The following is an 11,656-nucleotide window of genomic DNA, read 5'->3' as shown; positions in this document are numbered from 1 at the left end:
TGTGCCGACAGCTCAGAGCCTGGAGCCTGCTTTGGATTCTGTGTCTCCCTCTCTCTCTGTCCCTCCCTTGCTCATGCTCTGTCTCTCTCTCTCTGTCAAAAATAAATAAACATTAAAAAATTTTTTAAAAAAATGTGTGAAGGACACGTGGAGACAACCTGAGGGTTACAGTTAGCCTCCTTTAAGACCGTTCTGTATGCCCAGAGGCCCCGTGAAACCCGCCAGGCTAGAGAAGAGAGCTTCAGCTGAAGCACCGTTTGGGGGGCTGAGATCACTTAGATTCCCGTGAGGAATTTTGGCTTTGAACTCTAGTCCCCTTTTGTGCCTTGAATGAATGGCACCTATGTGTATACTTGCTTTTTGCATGAAAAATGTCTGTAGGTTGTTCATTCCTTTGAGATGAAGGCACCAACCATAATTCCAATCATGCCCTCAATTCATCGGGAGAACTACAGACCGCGGCAGATTTACCGCTCCCCCTGCTAGGTTCAAAATCAGACTGATGAGCTGCTCGGTGAGCTGCCTGACCCCCAGGCATCCTCACAGCCAAGGCTGACTTTAGCTGGGCATTCCAGTTCTCTGTGCAGGTGAGAGGCTCCCCACTGGCTGGATGGCATCGAACACGACGATGCCTGGATGAGGAGGATCCAAGGACAGTTGGAAATTCTCTCCCCTTTCTGGCACTAATTCCACTCCGAATGATTCTCCACGAGTGAGGAAATGCAGCCATTCCTCTGATTAATGGTGTTTCTTTTTCCAAGTTTCCATTATCCAGATGAAGGGAGTTAAACGCCAACATGGCCACGCGAAAGGAGCTGTCAACGCTGAGGGCCCTTTACATGGTTTCACTCCTGCTTAATCGTAGCTGATTTGCTTGGTCCCTTGACCCCAGACAAGCATCGTGTCACCTGGCTACCGCCTGCCTGTCAAGCAAGGGCAGCTGGTTGCAATCCTCGCAGATGAAGATTCCCTTGGTTTTCCTTACGGCAGGGCCATGCCTCCCTTGTCACCCCCCCCCCCCCCCCAAGGAATTCTGGCTTGGTAAGGGGAATCCTCAGGAGCCCCAGTGGAACAACCCTAATGAGGTTGTGGGCAATCTGGTGAGGCTGGTTTTTGCACGAGCTACCCGTTCCTTTAGCTGGAGCCCAGCCGGTGGCAGGTGGCACACAGAAATCTATTCACGTTCTGTGTTTCTTACTTCCACTGCCCTGTGACTGGGAAAAGAACTGTTCTTCTGTGTGAAGAGTCGCCCCCTTCCGAGGATGGCTGAGAACAGCCACTGTTACTTGAATCCTTTGTACCTAGAGCCGGGCCGCGTCTCCAGGCTTTCCTCTGCCTCAGGGCTTCTGAGATCTGAGGGCAGGGGACGTCACTGCTAGTGGCCCTTTCCTCCAGGCTGCGCCTCAACCAAAGGCTCGTTTCCTAAAGGCTTCGTCAAGACCTCTGCCAAGTCTAGAGGTTCAGGGACAAATGTCCTCGTCCTCTATTCAGTATTTTCCATGTTGCGTCCTCAAAGTACAGACCACTTACGACACTGCAGATCTAAATACTCCCACACCAGAAGCACAAGGAAGTAGGCCCCTCGGCTAGTTATCTTCGGTGCGTTTAAGACGCGATCTATTTTCCCTCCTCGGTTATACGATGCTGCCTAGTCCCTCTTGCCCCTGAAGCAGACAAGCACAGTTGGTCCTGCTCCTGTGCCTTTACGTACCTCTAAGGCTCTCAGAGGGCTTTCCCACGTGAGGGTGATGTTCATTCCAAGTTCATCCTTTGATGAAGTTTCGGTAAAATTGCAGAAATCCATAGCTCTTAGTTACGTCCTTTCTTTCCGCGGCATCGCAAACACCAGAGAGGAAAGGGTACGTGATCTGTTCTTGCTCTAAGGATGGGGATTGCCCTACAGGTGACAAGTCCAATCAGGTATCTGGGGCTCACAGGCTAAAGGGAGGTCGAGAGAGGTGCTCCTCAAAAAAATCCAGTTTTGCTCAAGGTTTTTGATCCATGCGGTGGGAGTGGCCTGACGCATTGACGATGGGAGAGCTTACCTATGGGAGCCCAGATGAGGTCCCTTTTTATCTGAAGTTTCCCTCTTCCCTTTTTTTTTTTTTTTAACATGTATTTATTGCTGAGAGACAGAGCATGAGCAGGGGAGGGGCAGACAGAGAGGGAGACACAGTATCCGAAGCAGGGTCCAGGCTCTGAGCCGTCAGCACAGCTGGACGTGGGGCTCGAACTCACAAGCCGCAAGATCACGACCCGAGCAGAGGTTGGATACTCAACCGACTGAGCCACCCAGGCACCCTTTCTACGTTAAGCCAATTCTCTCCTGGGCAATAGTTTGACTCGACTTTAAATACGCCACAACGAAAACGCAACTCTGACTCGACTTTAAATACGCCACAACGAAAACGCAACTCTGGAATGTACCCGTTAACTCAGGTTTCTGCTTTATCGTTTTCATAAACCGTTTCCACAGCGCCTCTCAACTAGAGGTGGAATCATTGTAAACTGTTACGGATGGAAAATTGAGGATTGCTCAGTGAAGCTGAAAAATGCTCAACAGCTCAATCTTCTTGTTCAAACTGTACTGTTTTTCAGAAATGAGCTTGCTCAATCTGACACCGTATTCTGGTATTCTCAATAGGACCAATCTTAAGTAGGAATGGGGTGAGAAAGGAAGTCTATTACTTAGTGTCTTTAAAAGGTCAACTATGGGGCCCATTTTGCTTGTCCAAAAGCAGTCCCCTCAAAATAGGGGTAAAGGTTCAGCTGGTACACAACTGGTGGCCCACGTGAGACATCGCTCACGTCATCATCAGGCCCGAAGAGGACACGCCTGTGGACGCGTCTCGGCAGAATGGTTTCAACGGCATGGCTTATGTAACCGAGCAAATTATCACCATCCACCATCCACAGTGGAGTGTGGAACTCGAGCTGCAAATCTATTTCTCACACCGTCCCCAATCCCCTGCGAGATCACCCACGGCTCTCACTTCCTGTGGCGGAACACATACCGAAGCCAAGACGCAGCGAAAGAACACGGACCTTCTGGCCCGGGAGCCCTGAGCGGGCACCCCGATGCCCAGCACTCCTGGCAAGATAATCTGCACCTCGTCTTCCATCTGTAGGACAGCGACACCAGCCACCAACACTTGCAGGACAGCGCATGTGACTGAACTTACTTGGGGTCGGGAGCCTGCTGTATCATCTGGACTTAGGGACAGATTCATGTGGGTAGTCCAGTAACGGCAAGAAAAACACACAGAAGAATTCTACGTGCTAACACCTGGGAATTTAAACTGTACTTCCTATTTTCAAACTTTAACACCACCTTCTGATAAATCTTGCCTCTGGCTGAGCTTGTACTCCAGTTCTCATTCTCATCTGTAAGTCAGTAAAGGAAGAACACAGGTTACATAACAAAGGTTCCCCTCCGGCTTTGGGGTTAACAGCAGGTGAAAACTAAGCAGAAAGAACACTTGCAGAAGGAGAACTCCAACTCTGAAAGACAAAACCTGCGTATTTACTTGCTTAGATTTGGGAGCCTAACTGCTCACAGAAGGATTCAGAGATGTTTCTTTATTGTCAAGCTGCAACATACATGGTTTAATACAACAAAAAAGCATTTAATCAGGTGAAAAAGAAGCTGAACAATAAACAAATAAACACTCAAAACAAAATATTTTCCATTGGAAACATGTTAAGATGAATACGGGGTTTCGTTACCATCTTACTGCAATTTTCTTGTGTGTCACTAGCCTACACACCCCATGTTTTCTGTAATCATGCACGTGTGAATGGGAGTTTGAACGATTAAATACATGAAAAGTCCGTTTACTGCAGAGAGTCATTTCACGAGGCAGCCACACTGGGTTTAGAGGACAAAATCATTCAAGAAATTCTCCACGTCTTCGGGTTCGTTTTAGAATCCATGAACCTTAAGCTGTTCCTCCTTGACAATGCCAACCTGCAAAACAAACGTAACAGAATCGCTCTCAGGGATGCAGGACTTCAGCCCCAAGAAAACGTGGAGCCCCGATGATAAAACAATCAGGGTTAACAGTCTGTTGCAACACTGTTCCTCGTGGCGTTTACCATTAGCAATTCAACAGACGCTTACACACCTTGACGTGCCCCAAAACTGGCTGTGCAGATACAAGAACGGTCACGTCATTCGAATGACAAGATAAACCAAAAAAGGTTCCGCTGCCTTTAAAGTAAGTGCGGACACTGTATTTCTCTCTCAATTAACGGATTTACCTCATTCACGTAATTTTTTTTTTTTTTTTTAACAAAGTAGGAGATAATTCACCTTGTCCTTGAATACAGTTTTGGAAGCAATGTCAAGGTTGTACATAAAGCACCCAATCACTCACCTCCAGGAGAAACTGGCAAATGTTTTTTCTTTGGTCACCTTGAAGCTGAATAACCTCTCCGTACTCAGGATGCTCAATCACAGTCCCATTACAGGCGAATTTCTGGAGAAGGAGATGTGTCACACAATGGAGTCACATACAACAAGGAGGTTTTACTTTGACCATGAAGACCAATATACCATTTGAGTAGAGCTGATCGTGTTTAGGAAACACGTTTGGTCTCCCCAACACTCCCAAATTAATTTGCAAGTGAATCAGCAGGAAACATACGGGGGAATGATTTTACTTAGAACACCAAGAACTGAGTATTCCACATCTCGTTTGGTTTGAAAGCCATTCACATCTCAGTTTGAAATGGGAGGCCACCCATAAACGCCTGGGTGTTAATTACCAGAACCAACAGGCTTTCCCTTCCCCAGCCCCATGGTTTTCGCCCACACTGTTGGAGTCGAGTAAGGGTGTCCTGCTCGGAAGCGCATCCGCAGCTGTGGTTTAACCTCTTCTTCCCAACACCTTTACCTTTTTGAAAGCTTTCACAAGTTTCTTTTTGTCATAATCATCTGCGATGCCCTGGACGGTAGTCAGTGTCTTTCTGCCGTTCCGTTGCTGGATTCTTATATGAATGTAATCCTCAGTCCCTGCCGGGAGTAAGTCGTCACCCTTAGTTGCATCAGCAAAGGGGTCTGCAAAGGGACACACACAAACAAATGCCAAAGCAGAAGAATTACCTTCCAGAAAGTGATTCCCCGGTGTACGGCCCACTACGATCCAGGCCAGCGGCAAAGAAGGTTCTAGTGCCTCTGCTGTTTTCGCGGGTGGGGACGGGGCGGTGATGGGGGTGGGGCATTACTAAAACCTCCAGGGAAGGTACTCTCGCAGAAAGAGGCGCACTGGAGCGGCCGATGCCCCCCGACATCCGACTAGAAAACGCTATTCTAGGCAGACTTCTCGGGGAGCGGCGTCCTCTAACGGGGGGGGGGGGGGGGGGATTTAAAAAACACGATTTTACAGCTACGATAAAGACGTGCGTCATCTCGCCTACATTCTGATGACAACAGAGGCACTCGAACGTGCCCCCCGCAGGCACTTAACCGTGGCCGCGTCTGGAAGCAGCGGAAAGGAGAAACCTACCCACGTCCACGCACGAGCACGAGCACGGGGCTCCCTCCCCAAAGGCGTCATTTTACAAATGACCACGCCAGCCGAGGGAGCTGGACCCATCCGAGGCCGCGACCCGCGTCTCCAGCCCGACGCCCGCCGGAGCTGCTGGGCATCGGCTCCGACCGCCGAAAGGACGCCGATCCCCGGGGCGGGGGGGGGTGGGGGGGGGGCCGGCCCCGCGGCGCCCCGCGAGCGGAAGGGCAGGTCCAGGCGCGGCGGGCCGGGCTCGCAGGCGCGGCGGGGGCAGGGCCCGGGCCCGGGGCTCCGCGGGGAGGGCCCGGCGGCTGCGGCCGTCCTCGGGGAAGGGGGTCGCCAGGGGCCCAGTCGCCATTTTCTGGGCGCCGAGACAAAGCCCCACTCGGGGTGCGGGGAGGGCGGCGGCGGGCGGGGCGGGGTGGTCCTCGGGGCTGCGGGGCGGCCCCGCCGAGGGCGGGCCGGCAGGCGCGCGGGGGGCGGCGGCCGGATCTTACCGAAAGATTGGAGGTTCTGGATAGTGGACATGCGATACTAGTGTGAGGCCGGTGAGGGGATAAAATTCCTGCGGGGCCCGCCCGGATCACCGTGTCTGGAGGCTGCAGTGGCGAGAAAACGTAAACAACTAAGGAGACGCTTTGCCCCGGGGTTGCGACTCGGCTGGAGCGGCGGCGGCGGCGGAAGCCGGGAGGAGGCAGGAAGAGGCGAAGGAGGAGGCGGAGGAAGAGGCGGCGGCCACGGAGGCGAGGACGCGAGAGAAGAGGCGGCGCTGTGGCTTCTCCCACAAAATGGCCGACGGAGGCTATTTAGCCGCGCCCGCCGCCCCTCCCTCGTGACCCGCCCGCGCCGGGCATCCTGGGACTTGTAGTTTTCTCGAGGCGGCAGAGCCCGTCCAGCCCGGGGCCGGCGGGCTTCCGGGACCGCAATTCCCGGCAGGGAGCACGCCCTCCAGCGCCGGCGGCCGGGCCGGGAGGGTACCGGGGGCTTCGGCGCCGTCGGGGCAGAGCCCGCGGGGTTTGGGGGGGGGGGGGGGGCCGTGCACCCCGTGCCTCGCTCGCTCTCCCTGACTCCCCTTCTCTCGCCGTGCAGCTGCGGCGCCGAGGGGTCGGTGCTGGGTGCACAGTCTCCATCACTCACCGTCGCGGCTCGGGGGAATGTAAGTAAAATCGGGGTGCAGGAGCAAAACAAGCACCCCGGCCCTGGTTTGGGACTCGTCGGCCGCCGCTCAGCGCCTCTTGCGTCGCAATTCCGTCCCCCGACTCCGACCCCCGTCCCTGGTCCGCAGCTGTGGGAGCCAGCTCCGAGGTTGGAGGCGAGAGAGCTCCTCCGCCACCCCCACCCCCACCCCCACCCTCGCCCCGGGTGGGGCCGCCCCCCCCCCCCCCCCGTTCCCTACGGGTGGTTGTCCAAGTCCAGCGTGCATCTCCCGGAGGGCTTGATAAAACACGGAATGATAGCACCGGGTGCGTTTCAGGGCTGCGGTGTTCCCCGAGAGCCAGCAAATTGGCAAGTGTGACAAACTGCCGGGAGACGCAGATGCTACTGGGCCTGGACCACGCTGCACACTCACTGCCCAGCTTCACCAGGGGCCCGGCGTCCAGCGGGGGGCCAGGGCTGTGTCATCCGAACGTACCAGAAAAGCAGCCTGTCCGCTTGGGACACAGGACCTTGAGCAGGACAGGTGCCAGGCGTAAATGGAAGGCGAGCTTGGCAAATTGACTGATACAGAGTCGGGTTCCAGGACTGTAATATCGTTTCCAGCGAGCTACGGACAGAAAACAAACCTGAGACTTTGGGAATGGGCTCACCCCAGGCAGGTGCTCAATTGTCCAACTTGGTTGGCTTTCTGGAAGGAAAGAGACTAAAATGTAGGGATTCTTAACCTTTTATTGGTGCCATGGCCGTCTTGTGAGGCCCATTGACCCTTCTCAGAATACTGCTTTAAGCGCATAAAATAAAACATTAAGGATTACAAAGCAAACTACGCTTCTCGAAATTAAAAACAAACGTTGATAACATAGTATTGTTTCTTTACTCACGCATTAAGATCTAGCGCCAGGTGTAATGACAACTAGATTTCAAAGAGACGATAAAAGATATTTTGACATAACTGTAACATCAGAAATGTAACATGAAAACACCTGTAACTTCTATTAGTGCAAAGAGACAGGTTCTTCTAATACTATTGTGGTGAATATTCATAATTGGGAAATGCTGAATTTTGCTTAGAGGTTAGCGAAAATGTAGATGTAATCTCTTTTCCCCATCCACGTTTTGGGATTCCCCACAACCCTGCAGTTTTGTCTATGGACCAGGTATCTGTAGACCCCAAGTTAAGAATACCTGGCTTTAATAATCTTTTCTAGTTAATGATGACAGGTACCGCTTACTGAGTGCTTGCTATTTGTCTGTTGGACTTATACGTAATATTATTATGTATTTTCATAGCCATTCTGTGATTTAGTTATAACTATTGAAAAGATGTAGGAATGGAGGCTTTCCTACGTTAAATAATTTGCCTTAAAAATTCAAATTCTTGGGGCGCCTGGGTGGCGCAGTCGGTTAGGCGTCCGACTTCAGCCAGGTCACGATCTCGCGGTCCGTGAGTTCGAGCCCCGCGTCGGGCTCTGGGCTGATGGCTCAGAGCCTGGAGCCTGTTTCCGATTCTGTGTCTCCCTCTCTCTCTGCCCCTCCCCCGTTCATGCTCTGTCTCTCTCTGTCCCAAAAATAAATAAACGTTGAAAAAAAAAAAAAATTTAAAATAAAAAAAAAATTCAAATTCTTAACTCTCAGGTATCTTACTACAATTGTGGTCTTCCAGTCTTGATGTAAATGAGTAATAACTTTTTAAATCCAAACTTAGGTATAAGGTTTTAGAGCTGGTTCCAAAACAAGGAGAATCAGGCATTTTTTTTGGTTGCCCATTTGTTGATTACAACTATGATGGTTTGTGTTCTTTGGTTTTAACACCTCTGTAAGCATGTTTTAAAGTAATTTTTAACACTACTGTAATGAAGCACAGGACATACAAAATGCGTATCTCTTTCTGTTTTCTTTCTTAGCCATTTTATATTACATTGTTTCTCAGAAGGAGGCAAGGGTGGTTTAGTGAAGAATAAAATAACAAAGATACATAGAGAAGTTAAACACACACACACACACACACACACACACACACACACACAGTATCTTAGGGATTTCATGATCATTACCCTTGGGAGAACTCCTTTCTACTTCCTAGTGTTGTGGTCAGAGACCCCCAGGACCTCAGAAATCTTTAATAAAAGGCAATCACATAGGTTAGATACAATTATCTTCAAAACTCTTCTGATTTTCTGGTCATCGGTAGGCCTGTTTTAGGCTTACACTGTCTAATACAGGAACCACTTTTCACATGTGGCCACTGGGCGGGGACTTGTAGTGTGGCTGGTCCAAATTCATACATGTTCTAAGTATAAAGTATACACGGGCCTTTCAAAGGTTCGAATTGTTTCCATTTCGTTTGTTTCCTTTTCCTTTTTAAGATGTGGCTACTAGAAAATTTAAAATTACACGTGGGTCACTCACTGTTTCTGTTAGGGCTGGTTTAGAGTAGAAGGGTTGACCTGTATGTAAAGTTACCGTAAAAGGAATAAACTGAAGCATTTAAAAACTACTCTTTTTAGTTCTAACAGGCACTGGCCTAGTTGAACGTGATTATATCCCGCCTTATTTCAGAAAGGATTATAGATCACCTGCAGGGAAAAAGAATATTGACTAAAGGAATCAGGAAAGAATAGAAAAAAGGCAGGATGGTTGAAAAATAAAAGCCCCAAAGCTAAAGTTAGACCCCAGGTCTGGATCTTAACTGGTTAAGACAAAGGGAAAATCAATGAGAAAATTTGTATGTCTACAGGATGAAAACATACCAGTTGTGCAGGAGGAATGACTTTGCCCGGCCCTGAGCCACAGTAGATGTTTCTCTGGGGTCCTCATAAAGGAGACACTGTGATGTAGTGAACAGCATCCCCAGCAGTTTGCCTACCACGAAGACAATGGTGGGTTTTATGCGGCTCTTTTTTATATCTGCTGTTATGAAGATGTACTGTCTGGTTAGAACCTTGGGTCCTCATCCATCCTTCTGTGGCAGGCGGGTGATAATGCGCCACTCAGATTCCCTGCTTCAGCATGCATAATTGACCAACAGCCCCAGACACTGGGCTCTGAATTCTACCTTGCTTACTGCTGAGGCCACACTTGCCACCCGCTGCTCCCAGCAGATGACTGTGCAACAGGGTTGCCGGTGCGGGCTGTTCTCCAGATGTGGGACTCAACTGATGGGCACCTTTCCTCATGGACTCTCCATTGGCCTGGGTGAACTTTCCTAACCTTGGGCTGAGGTCTGAGTCTCTTATCCAACCCTTCTTCCCTCCTCCTTCACAGGGTCACCTCCTCTTGGCTCCTCCCTCTTTCCCCCACACATCCTGCACATCTAAACCCATCTCAGTGTCTGCCTCTCAGAGGACCCGCACTGGTACACTAACCCCATGCTGGGTGGGACACAAGGTTCAGCTTCTGTGGTCTACTCTCGCACTAAGCTCAGAGGCAACAAGAAAGGACCCGAGCGTCAGGCCATCTTCGTGCGATTCCAGCATGTGGTTGCTTGTAGGGTTCCGGCTTGCCTGAATCTTCTCTTCTCTTCTTTCCCTTACCTTCCCACTGGACTCTGCATCAGATGCAGAGATGCAGTCCTAAAGAAGCTACTTAAAGGTCCCTTACCTTTAAGTCACATAAGCCGATCATCCCCTGTAACAAATTCCTTTCTATATATTTGTGTGTGTTCAACTAGAGAAGTAGAACCGGCAAGAGATACATACAGGCGCTATTCCCAGCCCGGTGTGGGGTATTGCGCGCTGTTCCCCTAACCTTTTGGGTGCTTTCTTCCTAAGCTCCACATGGTTGCCTTATATTCATGTGCTGATCAGTATCCTGCCAATTACTGGAGGAGGGCCCAAGAACTCTTCAGAGTTCCCCCTTTCTCGGAAGCTCTTTCCAGGACTTTTGTCTAAGAACTCTAGCTGCCTTAGACTCGTCACTGTTTCTACTTAGCTTAGGGAGTCTGCTGATCTCTGCCTGTGTTTCCCTCCAAACTCTTTCAAGGCAGTGAGATGCGGTCGTCACAGGGCTCACCTCACTTGTTTTTCATCTTTTAGGGATCGCTATCCTTTGACATAGAGTTTCTTGAAAATCCGTGGTGGCTCATATTGTGTCCTTTGTTTTGGTTATTTTAGGTGGAGAGTAAATTCAGGAAATTCATCTTGGTTGACAACAAAAGTCCACTACATGTATTTGGAATAAATGGATGAGCTTCCCCTTGGCGTCCAGCCTGAGGTTAAACCTTTCGCTGTGAAGGTGTCTGACACTCGGACGGCACGGTGACCTTGCCATGTGGATGTGCTACAGTGGTGAACACGTATGTGTGTGCAAATTTTCTATCCACCGATGGTGCACATTTCTTACAGTACTAAAAACTGGTCCTTCAGAAGACCTTTACAAATGTGTATTTCTGTAAGTGCTATTTTATAGCAGGGAAACTTTGGGTTGCTTTATGGCAGAGAAATGAATCAGCCTATAAATTACGTTAACTAAATTCCTGTTGTGTTAGTCTGCCCACCTATCCACTTTTATACCTGAGACCTTGAAAATTTTCTTAGTTATTTGCAAGTACTGTGTAGGGAGTTAAATATACTATGAGTATTTGGTAAGTGTGAGTTGACCTACTTTATGGCTAAAAAGAGAAAACAGGGGTGCCTGGGTGGCTCAGTCGGTTAAGCGTCTGGCTTCAGCTCAGGTCATGATCTCGCAGTCTGTGAGTTCGAGCCCCGCGTTGGGCTCTGTGCCGACCGCTTGGAGCCTGGAGCCTGCTTCGGATTCTGGGTCTCCCTCTCTCTCCGCCCCTTCTCTGCTCATCCTCTGTCTCTCCCAAAAATAAAAATAAAACATTAAAAAAAATTAAATACAAATTTAAAAAAAAAGCAAGAAAGCAAATTCTGAGCTGAGGCACGCACTAAATGACCAAAGAAAATTGCTAGTAATATTTTGTATATTCCATGTGGGCCAGGAGATGTGCTAAGCACTTTAAGTTACTGTTTTACCGTTCATAATAA

General features: G+C 49.8%; 1 protein-coding gene and 1 long non-coding RNA gene across 2 annotated transcripts; one reads left to right on the top strand and one right to left on the bottom strand.

Moving 5' to 3' along the window:
- Positions 1 to 3,564: 3,564 nt before the first annotated feature.
- EIF1B (eukaryotic translation initiation factor 1B) lies at positions 3,565 to 6,221 on the bottom strand. The gene is made up of 4 exons (XM_047875707.1): positions 6,008 to 6,221; positions 4,896 to 5,059; positions 4,377 to 4,478; positions 3,565 to 3,967 (listed from the first exon to the last, which is right to left on the bottom strand). The coding sequence occupies exons 1-4, from the start codon at positions 6,036 to 6,038 to the stop codon at positions 3,923 to 3,925; spliced, it is 342 nt and encodes a 113-aa protein (XP_047731663.1). The 5' UTR covers positions 6,039 to 6,221; the 3' UTR covers positions 3,565 to 3,922.
- Positions 6,222 to 6,296: 75 nt separating this feature from the next.
- Positions 6,297 to 11,303, top strand: LOC125175282 (uncharacterized). Its single transcript, XR_007155737.1, has 3 exons — positions 6,297 to 6,666; positions 9,406 to 9,547; positions 10,781 to 11,303. It is a non-coding gene; the product is annotated as an uncharacterized LOC125175282 (long non-coding RNA).
- Positions 11,304 to 11,656: the final 353 nt, after the last annotated feature.

This window comes from Prionailurus viverrinus, chromosome C2, assembly GCF_022837055.1.
Source record: "Prionailurus viverrinus isolate Anna chromosome C2, UM_Priviv_1.0, whole genome shotgun sequence".
NCBI lineage: Eukaryota > Metazoa > Chordata > Mammalia > Carnivora > Felidae > Prionailurus > Prionailurus viverrinus.
Note: the sequence above shows the minus strand (reverse complement) of the source record. Positions and strands in the feature narration are given on the sequence as shown.